Source organism: Euprymna scolopes, chromosome 18 (genome assembly GCF_053919585.1).
Source record: "Euprymna scolopes isolate OS-2025 chromosome 18, ASM5391958v1, whole genome shotgun sequence".
Classification (NCBI taxonomy): domain Eukaryota; kingdom Metazoa; phylum Mollusca; class Cephalopoda; order Sepiida; family Sepiolidae; genus Euprymna; species Euprymna scolopes.
In genome coordinates, this window is record NC_136499.1 from 129,241,776 (window position 1) to 129,261,041 (window position 19,266).

Below are 19,266 nucleotides of genomic sequence, written 5' to 3' on the forward strand. Positions count from 1 at the left end.
TATCGGATCTATTTAAGAGGAATATTAAAAATACGAAAATTCAGATTTTGTTAGTACTTGACAAAAAGAAAAGTTCATCGTATGAAAGAAAAAACATTATAAACAAATGGCGAATCAACAATTAAGAGACATAAAAAGCAAAAATCAATGGTAAAAGGGGAATAACTCTATAAACATTTTTGGTTGTGAATCCATTTTGATTCGTTGTTGAGAGCTCAAGAAAAAAAAAAGGAAATAAGCCTTATTGAACTGAAATATTATTGTCATTTTTTTTTTTTTTAATTTGTATATATTACCTGTTCGTTCTTTGATTCTGTTCATTAAAATAAAACAAAGAAAAAATTAAAAAAAAAAAAAATAAATAAATAAATATATATGTTGAATTAATTAATCTCTTCATGCCCAAAATATATGCCAAGAATTTTCTAACCCACATTCTATTGCAGCGATGATTAGCTGATGGCTAAGAAAAACATATCCATCTAAAATATATTTTATACAACACACATGCCTATAGACCGTATTTAAACCAAAGAGAGCAGATAATTGTTATCTGCGTTCGGATGCTCTTTTTTTTTTTTTTTTTTTGATGAAATACGGGCTGGCGCGTACCCCTCTACAGCAAACTTCCACGCGATCTGAGATAAAACATTTCATTAAGATAACCTCACGTCACATAATGTACATGAAATGTTATGTATATGAAATGTTGTTATGTATATGAAATGTTGTTATGTATATGAAATGTTGTTATGTATATGAAATGTTGTTATGTATATGAAATGCTGTTATGTATATGAAATGTTGTTATGTATATGAAATGCTGTTATGTATATGAAATGTTGTTATGTATATGAAATGCTGTTATGTATATGAAATGCTGTTATGTATATGAAATGCTGTTATGTATATGAAATGCTGGGTTTTTTTTGGGTTTTTTTTACATAGGCATCACCACATTATCAAGGCCAAGAGGCCACTCAAGGATAAGGGTTAAAGAGTGTACAGTAGAAATTGGTCAATATAGTAATCATTAGTAATAAAAATTTGGTAAATTTGATAATTTATATGGAACGGCTCAAGAACTTATTTACGTTAGACTTGAAGACAACCATATTGTAGTCAGCCGGAAAGCAGGAAAACGGAAGACAATTCCACAGGCGTGCAGTTCTAAGAAAAAAGCTTTGTTCATGGAATCTACGTTTAGGTTTAGGCACAGATAAAGAGTGGGGGGAATTATTGATAGTGTTTACAGCTAGACGAGTGTTTCTTGTGAAAGTTTGGCGAGGGGGGACCATAGATTGAAGCTCGGTCAAACACTTTCCATGAAAATAACGATACATCAGAGACAAACTCGCAACATCTCTTCTGTGAGATAGAGGTTGCAAGGAGGAGAAAAGGACATCTCCTACGAGGCTATGAAGTCTATTTTGAACTCTATCAAGGCAGGACAAGTCCTTTCTAGCAGCTCCTGCCCAGATGTGGCAACAGTATTCCATCCTTGGACGTACCTGGCTCTTATATAGATAGAGAATAGCATCAGCAGTGAGATATTTACCGGATCGATAGAAAGATCCCACCATTTTTCCAGCGGCCTTGGCAACAGATTTGATGTACATGTTCCATTTAAGATCAGGAGTAATGGTCAAGCCCAGAAGCTTGTCAAAACTTGAGGCCTCCTGAAGACGAGAGCCATTCATTTCAATTGATGCCAGATGTGGATTAGAATGTTGATGATGTAAAGAGAGAAGCTTGGTTTTAGATGCATTAAAAGTAACCAGCCACTCCTTTCCCCATTGTACTACGTGCTCAAGATCAGAGGGGAGAGAATTGGAGAGAACTTGGTCGTTTACTGTCTTAGATGTGCTACCATAGATGGTAGTGTCGTCAGCATAAATGTCTACAAATGATGTAAGGATGTGATTTGGAAGATCATTAATGTAGATCAGGAAAAGAGTTGGGCCCAGGATGGACCCCTGAGGGACACCGGCATTAATACTCTGAGCTTCTGATTTTTGCCCCTCAACTACTACTCTTATGAACCTATCAGAAAGAAATGATTTAATAATTGAGAAGACTTTTCCAGCTATACCATAGCTAGCGATCTTATGAAGTAAACCTTTATGCCATACCCTATCAAAGGCTTTAGATATGTCAAGAGCAATTGCCCTAGAAAGATTGCCACCGTCGAGAGATTTGCTAATCCTATGCGATATAACTGTAAGCACATCTGCTGTAGATCTAGCAGAACGGAAACCATGTTGAGTGTCACTAAGGTTATTTTTGTTGAGATGGTTGATTACTTCTGTATTTAACACAGATTCTAGCAACTTACTCATGATGCACAGGAGACTTATTGGCCTGTACTGAGAGGGGGATGAGCGATCACCTGAATTCTTAAATACAGGGCATACTGATGAAATTTACCAGGGAGATGGGAAACTATTCTCCTTAAGACAACGTTTAAACAGTTTTGTAAGTATGGGCGCTAGTTCAGGTTGAAGTTTTTTGAGTACTATAATTGGAATACCGTCAGGGCCAGTTGCTTTACTGGAATCAAGGTTTTTGATTAGCTTGGCAACATCACATACAGATATACGTATATCACATGCTGTTATGTATATTAAATGTTGTTATGTATATGAAATGTTATGTATATGAAATGTTATGTATATTAAATGTTATGTATATGCATACATTCAGGTTCCTCCTCACAAGAATATGATTGGCTGGTATAAGCCATAAATATGGACGGATATAGCAGCCTGAGAGAGATGTTGAAAGATACACTGAAAGCCTAAAGCATTAGCATGTAACCAGCTACGAGCACCTGTTTAGGAAAACGACTTCCTATATGGTATTACTTAATTATTGTAACCAAGACCACACAGCTACTTCAAACAAAATAAATTACTTTCCAGCACATGCCAAGCCTTAAGCTCAACAGACAAAAAAAAGAATGTTAGTTCAAACTTAAGCGTGACAGACCAATACAAATTTTATTTTAATAACACATGCAAGTCTATTATCATCACAATCTACACACTAACTTTCAGATGTTTTGAGCATGTCTCTGCTTTATCATTATTTTCATGGCAAGTGCTCATCTGATCTAAATGCAGATTCCATGAACAAAGCTTCCTTCCTAGAACTTCCCACCTGTGGAACACTGTTCTGTTGGCCTGCTTCCCAGCTGGCTACAATATCACAGCCTTCAAGTCTAATGTAAACAAGTTCTTGTTGAACCGTCTCCTTAAATAATCCATATCCTAGCCAATCTACATCATTAATGATTACTACCCTACCACCTTACATTCATTAACCCTTATCCTCGAATGGCCTTCAGGCCTTGATGACTAAAAAAAATTTTTTTAAAGATCATGTACCCTTTCATAAATCCTCTTTTACAGACAAATTAACATTTTCAGTTTTAGAAGGAAGAGTAAGGTAAGATAGGAAGAGAAACAAAAAAAAAAAAAACCAAGAGAAATAAAACCCAGCCAAATATCGAGGAAAAAATAAAGAGTTGTCTCCCTTTTTATCAGAGTAAAAAGTTCTGTGCTTGTGTTAAGTTCTTTTCAATAGACATCAAATGAAAAAAAAGTAGTATGCAAAACAAATATTACCAAAGTCAAAAAAATTTACTTATCTACCTAGCTGGATAAGCCTTTTTTGTTTTAACTTATTTTAAAGCGTGTATTCGGTTAAAAAAAAAAAAATGCTGCATTGGTAAATTAAACCGATAACAAAACGACCAACAATGCGATGCAATTTTCGGAGTGCCAATGGCTCAAAACTCAAAGAATAGACAAACTACTGATAAAAACCTTAACCCAATAAGAGTCACGAGAGTGGTCTCCCTTGCTTTTTGTTGTGGTTTATTGACTGGAAAACAAAGATGGAGATTTTAATAAACGGCCGTGTATTTATGATTGGAGTTTTGTGGAGAGTAAATCAACAGTAAGTCTCCTGCAATTTGGCAGAAATGAGATTTTTCTTATATAAAAAAAAAAAAAAAAAAAAAAAATGGATTTTGAGATGGTAAGTAAGAACCTGATGAAAACATTTTATAAGTCGAAAGCTTGTTTATTTTTTTAAGATAAATAATTTATATTGGACCCCCCCCCCAAAAAAAAAAAACATTGTTATTTCGAAATAGAGGAGTCATATTCCTAGGAGGTAAAAATACAAAAATGAGTTACAAAGAAAAAAAGTCAAAGCCTGAGAAAGACTTTTATGTCAAAAACTTGTCCTGCCTTGATAGAGTTCAAAATAGACTTCGTAGCCTCGTAGGAGATGTCCTTTTCTCTTCCTTGCAACCTCTATCTCACAGAAGAGATGTTACGAGTTTGTCTCTGATGTATCGTTATTTTCATGGAAAGTGTTCGACTGAGCTTCAATCTATGGTCCCCCCCCTCGCCAAACTTTCACAAGAAACACTCGTTTAGCTAAAAACACTACCAATAATTCCCCCCACTCTTTATCTGTGCCTAAACCTAAACGTAGATTCCATGAACAAAGCTTCTTTCTTAGAACTGCACACCTGTGGAATTGTCTTCCGTTTTCCTGCTTTCCAGCTGACTACAATATGGTTGTCTTCAAGTCTAACATAAACAAGTTCTTGATTAGCCGTTCCACTTGTTAACAAATTTACCGAATATTATATTATCCAATTGACTACTGTACACTCTTTAACCCTTATCCTCGAGTGGCCTCTTGACCTTGATAAGTGGTGATGCCTATGTAAAAAAAAAAAAAAAAAAAGCTTGTTTATCCTTTAAGATAAATAATTTATCTTGAAAAAAAAAAAAAAAAAAAAAAAAAAAAAACGCATTGTTATATTTAGCTTTTTAGTTTTTATAATATAATCATTCAAATACGAAACGATGTTTTCCAAGTGTAAATGTTTATTAACCTATAAGACGAAGCTATGTGTGGCTCAACACATTTAAACCATGGCTAGCACTTTCACAGACTATTATCCACAAAGGATTTTATATCTGCAACGTGAAAGATAATTTACAAAAAAAAAGTCAGAACCATAAGAAAACTTTTTATAAGTCGAAAGCTTGTTTTTTTATTTTTTAAGATAAATAATTTATTTTAGAGAAAAAAGACAAACACACATCGTTATTTGGATTTCTAATTTCTATAATTCACATTTTAAATAATTTGAAAAATATTCAGTGAAATCAAAATGTTGGTAAACAAGAAACAAATAACTTAATAAACAAGACGATCAGATTTAATGGAACTGACTTTGATATTTTTCATTTTTTTTTTAGGGAAGAAGCATATTTTTTTCTCATCAGTTAATAAAAGTCAAACTATAAAACAAAACAAGGTGCATATGTTCTAGGAAAGAGACAGGAAGTCATTCTTTGATGAAATGAAAGTCATCTAACTCCTCTACCTCCATCATGAATCCAAGTTTTCTAGATTTAAAAAAAAAACAAAAAAACTTTCTTTGTTTTTCGTTTTCAAAAATAATAAAAAGTTGAACGAAGAAAACGTGTACTTTTTAAAAACACATTCAAACTTGTTGTCGCAAGATATTTAGTCATCAATTTGAAAAAAAAAGGTGAGACATTAAATATATTCATTCCATTACATAAACAAAATAGATGATCGAATAATTTTAAAAAGCAAATTTCTATGTCAGTTACATAAATTATTTAGAATATGGTGTGATCATCTACTCTTTTGTGTAACCAAAAGAGATTACTTCAGTATTTTCTATACATGCGATTGTTAACTACCTCTTTGCTGTCTTCTTTCTTTTAAGCCCTTTAACAGAATTAAATGACTTTTCAATACTATTCTCAAAAAACTTAGTACAAGTTAAAACCATCTTCTCGTGAACAAAGCAAACATTAGCTTTTTCATTGGATCAAAATGTTGGCCTTTTTTGTTAAGATCAAACACATTGAGTCGAAAACAAAAAGACAAGTAAAAAAAAAAAAATCAGGTTAAATATGGTGAGAAAGAAGGATTAGATGATTACAGGTTCATAACTGCCTAAGATTTTGTCGAAGATCCTATTAAACAGATCGTGGGGTGTCAGAGAATTGATCATGTCTGAGCAGAACCACATCGTAAAGACGAGATGGATTTAAAGCAGAGAAGATAGAATATAACATGGAGGCTGTACTGATCAACTTGGATCAAACCAAAACTTTTGACAGGGTTGGCCATTGCTTTTTGTCATGGGTTTTGCAAATGGGTGCCTTTTTTTGTATCGATTACCAACGGCAGATTCTTTTGTCATCAATGACTCAAAAGTTGTTTCTATCTGACATCATTGAATTGAAGCTGCGACTTCATAAGCTGAGAGACGGAGTGGCTATATGGAACTGCCGTATCTAGCGGAGAGGGAGGTAGATTTAGCATTACTACATTCAACAATCGCTGTTGTCTCCTGATTTGGAGATATCAAGGCAGTGACGACAAAGACATTCATACTTTATGGCACAATCATGGCGGCCAAAATCAACGATAAAAAATGAATCGGTCTGCGTTCGGATGCTTGGAATGGGAATGCTGCATTTCTGGATTGATAGTCCTGTTAGAATCTTTGATGTGTAGTTTGGGGCTGATCTCCAGCTCGAAATGAATTGGTGGATGGTACTGTCATCAGTCTAAGCATCAGTTAAGATTTCGCTTCAAAGAAAACTTTTGTTAAAGGGTAAACCTGAGGCATATCCCATTTATGTCTTTCACTTCGTTCTCTACAAACTGCTTTTGGCAACTAGTGTTCTCTCTTTACTGGTTTGGCAAAGGCGGCTTCAGGTTGCCTGAATTGATATCTTATTGACATGTGAAGAGGTTGGCTCCCCTCACCACCCCAGAGTCGAACCTTGACAGAAGTCTATGTGAATACTATAATCAAGAGCGCCTTTCCCAACTTTATCTTTAGCCTTTCAGTCGAGGGCTGTCGTAGACCAAAGGGTGAATTTCAGCTCTGCAGAGAATGCCAAGCTGAACTTAAAAAGCTTCTTTGGTCCAGTGACCTTCAATGGTCACCTAGAATGGAACTAAATAAGGGTTTATGGTCTGCTAATCGAGCAGCTTGGGTGTTGAAGGAAGAGATCTACTTTGAATACTGTTGAGCACAATTTCAGTACATATAAACAACAGAGTTCTCTCTAACCTGGTGACTGACTTTGCATACAATTCAGTTCAAGCATAGCAGACAAGCTTGATTGTTTTTGTTGCAACACATTTACTCATATTGAAAAATCATTAAAAAAATAAACAAGAAAAACAAAATACTTAATAGGAAATTGCAAAAAAAATTAAATTACCTACCGACCTGTATACTTTTAAAGTATCAAAACTGATTGTGAGATTTATTACGGCTTAATTTTGTTTGTTGACTCATCAACACAAGTAATTTACCTTACCACTAAACCCTAAGTCCAAGTGGCAAGCCATTGTAAACTTAAGATAAATTATTTCAGTTTTTGAATTGATGATTTGGATTCTTCAAACTACTGTTCTCATCTGGAGTTTTATTTTCACAACAATTCGGTAAATGTAACGTCTGATCGTCTTCAAGTGTATTTTGTTGAACGCTGAAATCTTACTGTCAAACTTGCGGACTCATGGTGTAGCCGATAAAGTAGTCTGTAAATTCAGTTGTAAGTTACACTCTTCTGGAGGTTGTAAGTATTTACAACAAGATTTCGGTAAATGTAACCTCCGACCTTCTTCAGGCATATCTTGTCAAACTCATGAATCTTTCTGTTGAACTCGAGAATCTACACTTTCAAACAAAACTCTTTATTTGATCCGTAGAAAGATCATACATCTAAAAAACAAAAATCGGTTTAAGATTCTCAAAATTCATATTGGAATTGTCCGCATAAAAAGTGCTTGGTAAAATTTAGGTGTAAATTGCACTTTTGAGGTTGAAGGTTCAATCCCTAGTGAGGGCTACACTAAAAACAACTGAAGGCTTCTATTCAATTATGGTTGACAGAACGAGAGCATGCTATTTCTATGGATTAAAGAAAAGATTCCGTTCGAAATTCTGTGCAGATTCCCACGTTTGACCAGATACACCTGTAGCTGCCATGGTCACTGTTAACACGAGTATTTTCAGTTTCTGAATTTTTTAGAGGAGAATCGATAATTGGGATTATTCAAACTACTGTTCTCATCTTGAGTTTTGTAGCACAACATTTTGGTCGATGTAACCTCCGACCTTCTTCAGGTGTATCTTTTAGAACTCTGGAGTCTACAAAGAATTTCGAATGGAACCCTTTATTTAATCCATAGGAGTAGCATGTTCTCGTTGCATCAGCCATGACTGGGTACAAGTTTTAATTTGCAATTGTATTCTTCGTATCGCTTGTACTAATGATTGAACCTTCAACCTCCAAAAGAGTGTCGCTTGGAACTGAATTTTATTTTGTACTTTATCCGTTAAGCAACGGTGAGTTTGACAAAATACACCTCAAAAAGGTTGGAGGTTATATCGGCTGAAACAAAGTGTGAAAAACACTCGAGATGAGAACAATAGTCAAAATAATACGAATAAACAATTTCTTTTTTTATTGTTCAGCAAAAAATTATCCAAAGAAAAATAAATAAAGATTGAACTTATGTTTTGGTGTCGATGAATCAACTCACCAAAAATAAATTCAAAGAGACTAAATTTTACAATAAGTTTCTACACTTTAAAAGTATACAGTTCGGTCAATAATTAAATGCTGTTGCATTTCCTATACTTGTTTCCGGTGGTCTTTTGCGCATGTGTGGATTTCCTTTGAAAGGGAAAGTGACGTTGTACATGCGTGCGTGTATGTGCATACATTAGCGTGTGTGTGTATACACGTGAATGTGAGTGTATGTACGCGAACGTGAATATGTGTACGTGTGTGGACGTTGGTGCGTATGTTTGTGTGCGCGTATGTATACGACAAGTAATATAGCTTGAGATGTGAACGCATGTTTTTGTGTGAGACTAGAAAAGGCTTGCGCACTACCTATTGGTTTAGGCCAAATTTCGCGAATTAAGCCTTTTTTTTTTTTTTTTTTTTTTAAGCAGTTCGGCCTTTGTGTCACCCGAAATTTACAATCTAAGGACAACCAATTAAAGACTTACTTTTAAAAAGATTTTTAGGGGTATTGAAATTGAATGTGGGTACGCGATAACAAACATGGCGACCAATGAAAACAATACGGAATACAGACCCGAATACATCTAAAAATCAACTTTTTAAACGTAATTCTTTTTTTTACATTTACAGCATCTCAAACAAAGTTTATCAATCGGACTGACGAGTGACGGACGAGCTGGCTGTCCCAAGTTCGAATCTAGTTCGTTCCACAAAAATCACTTTCATCAACACTTTGGATGTTGATAACCTTCACGTGGCCCCCGAGCAGAAAGAATTCTGGGTAAAAAATATCGGGGAAACCAATGACGACAATAGAATCTTCGGATTCATACGATATGATGATGATGATGATGATGATAAGTGAGGGTGCTTTTACGGATCAGCCTACATGACGGAAAATAACAATCAAAAAGAATATACAATTAAAACCCGGTTTCTGAAAACGGGATCGAAAAAACAATTATTGGTTTTGTTGCATTTTATCATTCTTTTTATATTTATAATAATTTTTATATAATTATTGTATCTTTTGCGTTGTTTTTTTTTTTTTTTAATTTGTTTTTCTTTTGATAAAAGAAACTAAAAAACAAAACAACAAAAAAAAATCAATTGTATTATTGCGTAGTATATTCAGGGTGGAATTTAAAAACGAGGCACTATACCAAAAACATACGAGGAAGAATTTCAACGGTTTTTTTATTTTTAATTATTTAATTTTTTTTTCTTTCGTGCGGTAGTCCCCACGAGGACAGACTTAAACACAAAATGGGTTTATAATGTGAGGAAGATCTAGCTCCCCCAAAAGGAGCCATGAATCAGAACAAAATTGCCTTCATCTAAAAGGATTTCCACAGAGGAAGATAGAAAAGATAAAATGTAAAATTAGAACAGATACTACACTTTGCTGACAACCAAAAAAGAAATTTAAAAAAATAAAATAAACAAAGTGTATTACATGCGTAGGGTTTGCTTTTCTGGTGCCATGAAACTAATAACAAAGCCCTGCCCCTATACCAAGATGAAACACAAAATTTAGGAGGAATAAGTCATAATTTAAATCTTTTTACTATGTTTTCTTTTGGTTTCAGAATTATAGAGTTAAAAGAAAATCCTATCTTTGACGCATAAACGAATAATAAATTATATAAATAACAGTTTAAATAATATAGACGATTTATAAACATTTGTTTGATTTGCGTTTTTTGTTTATTAAACAAAAACGCAAATTAAATAATAAAAAAAAGGTACACTACTACTACAGTTTATCGCCGAAAATGGAGACGCCATTTTTTTCGGGCACCTGTCATCAGAATTAGAGGGAGAAATCAGTATTTTAAATTATGACCGAAGAAACGGCTTTCGAAATACCCCCCCCCAAACCTCGAAAGCCGTTTTTAACAGAGGTTGGGGTGTTTATATTACGCCGGGACCGGGACACATAGTAATTAGTTCTTTCCGGAAGTAACCATTATCCAGTTTAATGTTTTTATTTATTTCCTGCTTCGGTCATAGTTTAAAATACTGATTTCTCCCTCTGATTCTGACGACAGGTGCCCGAAAAAAAAAAAAAAAAAAATGGGGAGAGACGCCATTTTTGGCGATAAACTGTAATAGCACCAAAAAAATCATTTTACTTATTTCAATTTATTCCAGGTTTCAAATGTTGACAAAAGTCAAAAACAGGTTCTTCGTCACAAAAATACTAAATTCAATGAAAAAAAAAAAAAAAAACAGACAAAAGGAACATTTATTTTTATTTTCCTTCGACTGTCACGAGAAAAATGTCTCAAACAATAAATGTTTTTATTTCAATTTGAGTTTTAAAGTCAACAGCTGCGATGTTGTTTTTGTTTGAAAATTAGCATGACGTCACGAAAAAAAAAAAGAGAAACGTGACGATGACGTCATTATTCTAAAATTGTCGAACTGAATTTGTCAACAAAAACATTGAATGCATTTTGTTTTTTAACATAAGTTTTGGGTTTAGTTAAAGTTTAGCAAAAATCGGTTTCGTTAGGTTCAAATTCTGTAGAAGCACTACATTGAAAAAGGTGTTTAGTTCTCTCCCACTACAAGAAGTTGTGACATCAGAATCGGAAAGTGGGATTTAGAAGTCAGGGCACCAGTCACCACACCACCACCAGTGGTAGGAGGTGTGGTGTGGTGTGGTGGTCACAAAAGTGCCTGCAATAAACTAACTCAAACAGAGAGAAGGCAAAGCCCGGGAGAGTGGACCGGTGGACCGCCTAGAATTGCACAGAACCAACATCACAGGAATATCCCAGTCGATTAACTTGACTTAAACCAATTACAACTATAACTAAATGTTAGGATAATATTGTTAGAGAGAGATAAAAGTCTTCAAAAGTTTAATGCATGAGGATTTTCACCCTCAACGTAGTTATATTCAAGTTTCTTCACCCCATGTTGACAAAGGCAAGCAGAGCTGTCGGCTGAAAAAGATTTTTTCATTTTTTTTTCAAATTGTAGTTTTTAAAATAAGCAAACAAACAAAAATATTTTTTCATTTGCTTATTAAAAAAAAAAAAAGAATCATTTCATTTTGCAGCAGAAAGCTCCGTACAAAATGCCTTTGTCAACATGGGGTGAAAAAACTTGACGATGCTCATTTGAATAGCAACAAAATCCCACTCCTTCGTTCGCTGTTGAGGTTTCTAGATGTTAGAATATATATATATATATATATATATATATATAGGAAATTTATTACTGTGAGTCCAGAATGAGTTTACAAATTGTTTCAACTAGAGGAAAATCCTCAAAGAGAGGAAAAATCCAACTAGCATCATCAGAATTCATAGATGGACTAAGTTATAAAGTCAAATAAAAATGGAAAAATCGTAGATAAAGGGGAGTTAGAAAAGAAGGGGGAGTGGTGGGGAGAGGACGTTGGAGTTTAAAGTAGTAGGAGTGTATTAAAAAAGAGAGGGGTTTATAATTAAATATTAATTATGTGTAAATTCTTATATACGTGTTTTTTAACAGTTTAAACTTAAAAGACGCTACTTTTGTTGATAACGGCATAAGTAACAGTTAATTTAAAGGATCACCATGGCAACAGGTTGGAAAGTTAATGTTAGTGAAGGAACGGGTTGAAAATGGGGTTTAAAGTAATTTAGCCGGGCGGAGAGAGATTGAAAGATATTTATTGTTTATAAAATGGAAAGAAAAAGAAAAGGAAAAATAAGTTAATGAATTATACTTTACAGGTTTATTTTAATAGTGTGATGATATATATAATTAAATATAATAAATAAATTAGCCGGGCAGGTAGAAATAATACGTTACAGGTTTATTTTAATAAAATAAAATAAAATAGGTGAAGGAACGGGTTGAAAATGGGGTTTAAAGTAATTTAGCCGGGCGGAGAGAGATTGAAAGATATTTATTGTTTATAAAATGGAAAGAAAAAGAAAAGGAAAAATAAGTTAATGAATTATACTTTACAGGTTTATTTTAATAGTGTGATGATATATATAATTAAATATAATAAATAAATTAGCCGGGCAGGTAGAAATAATACGTTACAGGTTTATTTTAATAAATTAAAATAGGTGAAGGAACGGGTTGAAAATGGGGTTTAAAGTAATTTAGCCGGGCGGGGAGAGATTGAAAGATATTTATTGTTTATAAAATGGAAAGAAAAAGAAAAGGAAAAATAAGTTAATGAATTATACTTTACAGGTTTATTTTAATAGTGTGATGATTAATTAAATATAATAAATAAATTAGCCGGGCAGGTAGAAATAATACGTTACAGGTTTATTTTAATAAAATAAAATAAAATAGGTGAAGGAACGGGTTGAAAATGGGGTTTAAAGTAATTTAGCCGGGCGGGGAGAGATTGAAAGATATTTATTGTTTATAAAATGGAAAGAAAAAGAAAAGGAAAAATAAGTTAATGAATTATACTTTACAGGTTTATTTTGATAGTGTAATGATATATATAATTAAATATAATATATATATAAATAAATAGCCGGGCAGGTAGAAATTATACGTTACAGGTTTATTTTAGTGAAATAAAATAAAATAGGTGAAGGCTTAAGTAAGTAACTTAAATAATAGAAAAAAAAAAAAAAAAAAAAAAAAAACATTTTTAATAAGTAACACACAAATATAAGCACACGCATAAATATGTACAGCAAATGCACATACGTAAATGGGGGAAAAGCACATGCGTGATCACACATACATATATATATATATATATATATATATATATATATATATATATATACATACACATACATATATACACAAACATACATATACAAACACATATATATATATGTACACATACACAGATACGTAAAAATACACGCATATATACATATATAAACATATATGCAAGTACACATACATCCAGATGCAAACACTTACACATACATATATATATACATATACATATACATACATATATATACATATAAATATAAATTAGCTGGGAGGGGGGGGAATTGAAAAATATTATAAATAATTTTTAAATTTTCAGGCGTTGTAGTTGAAGGAAAGAGAGAAAGAGAAAAATATAAATTAATGAATTATAAGTTACAAGTTTATTTTACTAATATAGAAATAGGTAAGAATATCAGTAAGTTAATCAAATAATAAAATTCATAAAATTATTAGGGAGATATTTATAATAAGTGAATAAAACACATACACACAGAAAAACACACACACAAAAACACAAAAAAACATGTAGAAGATACGTAACCAAATACAAATATATATATAAAAAAAAAAAACACATACATATACACACATATAGAAGATACGCACAAACACAAATACATATATATACATACATATACACACACACATATATATACACACATATAAATACATACATACAACCACATATACATACATATACAAACACACACACATACACACGCACACACACACATATATATATACATGTGCACATATATATACACATATATATATATATATATAAATTAGCTGGGCAGGGAGAAATTGAAAAAATTAATTTTTTTGTTTTTAATTTATTATTTATAGTTTTTTGAATTGTCGGGCGTTAAGTTGGAAGAAAGAAATGAGAAATAGAAGGGTAAATAGGTGAATTATACGTTATAGGTTTATTTAATAAAGTAAAAAAACTAAGGATATAAGTAAGTTAATTAAATAATAAAAATTAAAATAATTATTAATAAAATGTAGATAGTAAGTAGATAACAAAAACACACAAATACATACACATGAGTACATATGTAAAAAATATACACATCAATGGGGGAGAAGCATGTGCTTGAGTATATGTACAAACACAAATACGAAAAATATGTAAATAAGCTTCGTGTTAAAAAATATGATAATTATTATTGAAAGAATTAGTAAGAGGTAAATATAAGAGAAAAGCGTATTATATATGTTATATGTAGATGGTAAATTAAATAATTAATTAAAATAGAAGGTAAGTAAATGATTAGTTGTTAACAAGTAGATAATAGACCGAGAGGCAAGTCGAAGGATACCAATTGTGATAAGTACGTAATTGAAATAATAGAAATCGAGACCTGATTATGGAAATAGCCAATAAGAGACTATGGGGCGAGAACCTTTAAATAATGACATAAGGAGTGATTAAGGCAAAGGGGGGGGTTACAAAAATGAGTTTGGTAAAGAGAGATGTAGCTAAAAAATGGTGGGATAAATAGGTGGGGGTTCTGTGGAGGGGTTCTTTTAAAATGAATGGGGGACTATATAGTTTAGGTTGTAAATAGGGTGTGTGTAATTCGTTAGTGTTAGATTTTAGGGGTGGGTTATAGTTATTATTAGAAGGGTGAGAAGTTGCTTAAGAGGTGGGATTTATAATGTTTACAATTAAGTGAGGTTTCAGTTTTTTTATTTAGAAGTTTATCTCTATCTCTAAAATTAGTAATCAGTAATTTTTCAGTTAAGCATAAATAACATGGGGAGTTTAGTGATTTACAGGTACTAGCTCTATTAAGAATTTCCCAGCTAATAATTGGGGTGAGGTTGTTTCGGGTAAGTAGTAGATAGTGGTTAGTTAATGAAGTACTATTTGGGTGGTTGGGGTTATTTAGGGAGCATTTATGCACTCTAAATCTGTCTTTGAACGTGGTGCTTGAAAGGCCAATGTAAAATTTTTTGTTTTGTGGATCTTCAGCAGGGGCAATAGTTGCTTTGTAAACCACATTTGTTGAGAGACAATTTTGCTGGAGCGGGCATTGGGGTTTGTTAAGGCAGTTACAATTATTTTGACCATTGTTATTATAGTTGTGGTTATTTAGTATTTTATTGTTGTGTTTTTTAATTTTATTTTCTAGATTATTTGTGCAACTGTAGCTAAGCTTAATAGTGTTCTTATTAAAAATTTTATGTAGAATATTACTAGGGGGGAAGTGGTGATTAAGAAGCATGAAGAATTTTTTACCTAATTTAGTTTTTATCATATTATTATAGGGAGGGTTAAACCAGAGGACTTTGCGGGATCTGTTATTCCTATTTGTATTGTTGGGTTTATTAGGGTCCAAGTATGTAATATTAGGGTTGGAATATCCAGATTCCTTTAAAGCATTTTCAAAGAAGGGTTTGTGTAGGTTAAAAATGCTGGAGTTAGATGAGTTGAGCTGGCTGAAGAGAGCTCGCTGAAGAGAGCTCGATAAGGATACCTTAAACGGGCCTTATTATCGGGCTTGAAACCGACGGTACCAATGACCTGTCTCAACTAACAACTTTCTGTACACAAAATATAAGTACGCTCTTAAAATTTGGATTTTCCTTTTAATTGAGCACTCTGCTGGAATTCTTTTTCCAAAAAAACTAATCATATATATATATATATATATATATATATATATATATATATATATATTCTGATAGCTCATTTCTTTGCCTTTGGAATTTCTCCCTGTTTCTAGTTTCCTCAACAGTAATCCTAAACGTAACGTGAATTACCCAACTCCTCAATCCAGGTTTTTCCCTATCACAACAATCTATGTTTCAACCTCGTTTAATGTGAACGGAAGTAATAGTTCTGTTTGCCCATTAGACGTTTTCTCGAAAACTACCGAGTCGATTTCGATGAAATTTTGTATGAACCTTTGTTATGATAAACCAACCATATTTAACCATCAATTCGGCATAAAACACGCATTTTAAATTATATAAGTGTGTGTGTGTGTGTGTGTGTGTGCGCGCGCGCATGTGCGTGCGTGCGACAGTTTAAATGACTTCCTATTAGGCAACTTGAAGGCTTCCAAATTCCCGTCAAATTTCGAAGAATTACGAAATTAATCTTTTTTTTTCTCTACTCATCAAAATATCAAAACGGCTGCCAATTTGTTTACAAAGAAATCGAAATGCATTTCGGTGGAGTTTAACAATCGACAGACGTTCGAAAACTTGGTAAAAAATTCAAAACAAATAAATGTTATCAAAGGCAAGATAAGTTAATCTTCTACCTAGCTGGATTAATTTTTACTTATTTTAAACTGTTTATTTGGTTAGCATTACGCGAGAACAAGAAGAAAAAAAATGGTCGCGAAATGACACTTACATTTTTTGAAATCTCGATAATGGCTTGAAAGCAAAAATAAAATACTGTTTGAAACCCACCCAATAAATGTTACCGTGACATTTATTGGATGGGTTTCTAACACTATTTTGTTAAGAAAAAAAAAGTACATTAGTCACAATCGATCCGTTTTTATTATGGATTTATTTTTTAGGAACGATCAAATTATGTTTGTCTGGTCAGACTCTCTTCCCAGGCATTATCTCCTACTTCCACAGGGAGGAAGTTTCCTGATACGCCCATATATACATTAAGTGCTGTGTGCTGACAGGACTAAATGTTATTTTAGTCCCGAATCTAGAGTTCCCCCTTTTAGGGGAGATGTAGTATGTACCCCAACCAACACACATCGATTAAAAACGATTTTGACCTGTGGGTCAAAAATAAGGAATACGGAAATTGATTTTTTTTTTTATGGCTAATAAATAAATAAATAAATAAATAAATTAAATAAAAGGAAATTTAATGTTCTAAAATTAGGAGTTGTAAAATTTCGTGAATAAAACTTTTCTTTTTTTTCAAATTATATATAAGTCAATCTTGGTCAGGTAGATTGTTTATTATAGAGAAAAAATAATTACAAGATTAATCCACCAGAATGCATTTCGGTTTCTTTGTAAACAAGTCAGACATTTTATTCCTTTGTTAATAATAGCTGGGAAAGATAAAGAATTATTATTGCGACCCTTCAAAATTTGAAAGCCTTTAAGCTGTCGAATAGAAAGTCATTTATATCAAAACTAGCTTATTTTTTTAAAATTAATTTTATTTAAATTGAACGTTTTTGAAGTTTTTTTTTTTTTTTTTTAATTTTCTACATCCAATAATCGTCACTTGTGCAGGTTACCAACCGTGCTATTGTTTTAGATAGAATCTTTACATTGAATTCAACGTTTACAGTATCTTTTCTTTATTAAATTGTTAGGTGAAAGTACATAGTTTACAAAACTCCCACATGCTAAGAATGGATTTCTAAACTATAACATTATTATTTCAGCACGATCCGTTCTGAAGAACTACATAATTTTATAAATAGAGATTTAAAACAACATTATCTTAACAGCATTTAATGTAGTTTTATAACAATTTGGTTCAATCATTATTTTAATAGGTTTTCTTCAAGATCAGCAGTGCTGATCATCAGCACCCCTGTGTTGACGGAGGTTTTTAAAAGGTTTTCTGCGGTCCAGTCGACTGGACGAAATGAAAAAAAAAAAAAAAATTTTAAATCCCTCCCACATATTTTTATTATAAAAGTTCAATTAAAAACTATTGTTTTTCGTTCAGCCGACAGGACCAAAAAAAAAAAAAAGCTTTTTTGAAAGTATTTGTCAACACAGGGGCGCGGGCGCTCTGATCTTGAAGAAAACTTTTTTAAAATGAATATCGGGTACAAGTCTATAAATGGTCCACTAGTAATCTTTTTTACTATAAAAATCTGAAAAAAAAAATCTTTATGATGTACGTACTTGTCACTTCATGAAAATGTCATATTCCAAAAATCACGTAAATCGATCAAGTAGTTTTTTTTTTATTTAAGAAAATCAAATATTATGAGAAATTTTATCGAAGAAAAACTTCGAACTATGCCGTAATGATTAAATGTAAGGTATTTATTTATTTATTTATTTATTTTATTACTTGGTTTCCACCTTAACATTTTCCTTTAAAATGACTTTTTTTTTCAAGGTTTTCAGGTATGCTGAAAACGAATATCGCATTTAAATTTTAACTAAAATACCATATTTTTAAAGACGAGGGCAAACATGAAAAAAAGGCGATTTTGCAGTACTCCCGGACAACTTCGAGTGGATACTCTTGATAAATCATTCTTTAACTAAACCAAAATGATCGAACACGTAAAAGAAGGACAAATAAAGACGTGTATATCACAAGATTCAACAGTTAAGGAAATTAAAGACAAAATTTTAAACCATTTTGATAACAAAAACAATAAAAATCGAGAAAACACGGAACATTCGTCACCATTATTGTCCATTTAGTCTTGTAAGTCGATCGACAAAATTCCTATCGCATAAAAATCGAAAATTGTTTTTTAATGGACGGTCTTGATAAGGATTTATTATTATTATTATTCCTCGGTCACTTACCTTGGTTCGAGAAACTCATATTTGTCACTGATATTCACGGTAAAAGACAACAGACAGAGATTATGTTCGCATAGAAACGACGATCAGACGACACGCCATCTTTAGTGTCGGAAGTCAATTTTAAACCGGCCAACCGGAATGCGCGGGTTTGCCGTTCGTTTTCTATTCTGTTATTCCAGATTATAAATCATCTCTCTCTTTTTTTTTCCTTTTCTTTCTTTCTTTTTTTTTTTTTTTTTTTTTGAATAAGAGTAAAAAATGGGGAGAGGAGGGGTTAGCCGTTGTTTGACGCTTCGCCAGTGTTTGCAGGGATATTCATATTCATATAAAATAAAACCTAAATTAATGAAATTACAAAAAAAAAAAAAAAAACATCTAAAACGTGAAAATTAAAAAAAGTAAAGCACAAAAGAGAAAAAAACCTATTATTCGATATAGAAAA

The 19,266-nt window shown here is 32.4% G+C and overlaps 1 protein-coding gene across 2 annotated transcripts in view; it reads right to left on the reverse strand.

Annotated features, from left to right (window-relative positions):
- LOC145297821 (uncharacterized) overlaps positions 1 to 19,008 on the reverse strand; it is a 139,710-nt gene extending 120,702 nt beyond the window's left edge. Inside the window, exon 1 of one of the 2 annotated variants that reach the window (XM_080144142.1) lies at positions 18,825 to 19,008. In XM_080144142.1, the coding sequence (XP_080000268.1) occupies positions 18,825 to 18,843 (19 nt within the window). In that variant the 5' untranslated portion in view covers positions 18,844 to 19,008. The remainder of the gene's footprint in view (positions 1 to 18,824) is intronic. The other variant, XM_080144143.1, reaches the window with a different exon arrangement.
- Positions 19,009 to 19,266: the final 258 nt, after the last annotated feature.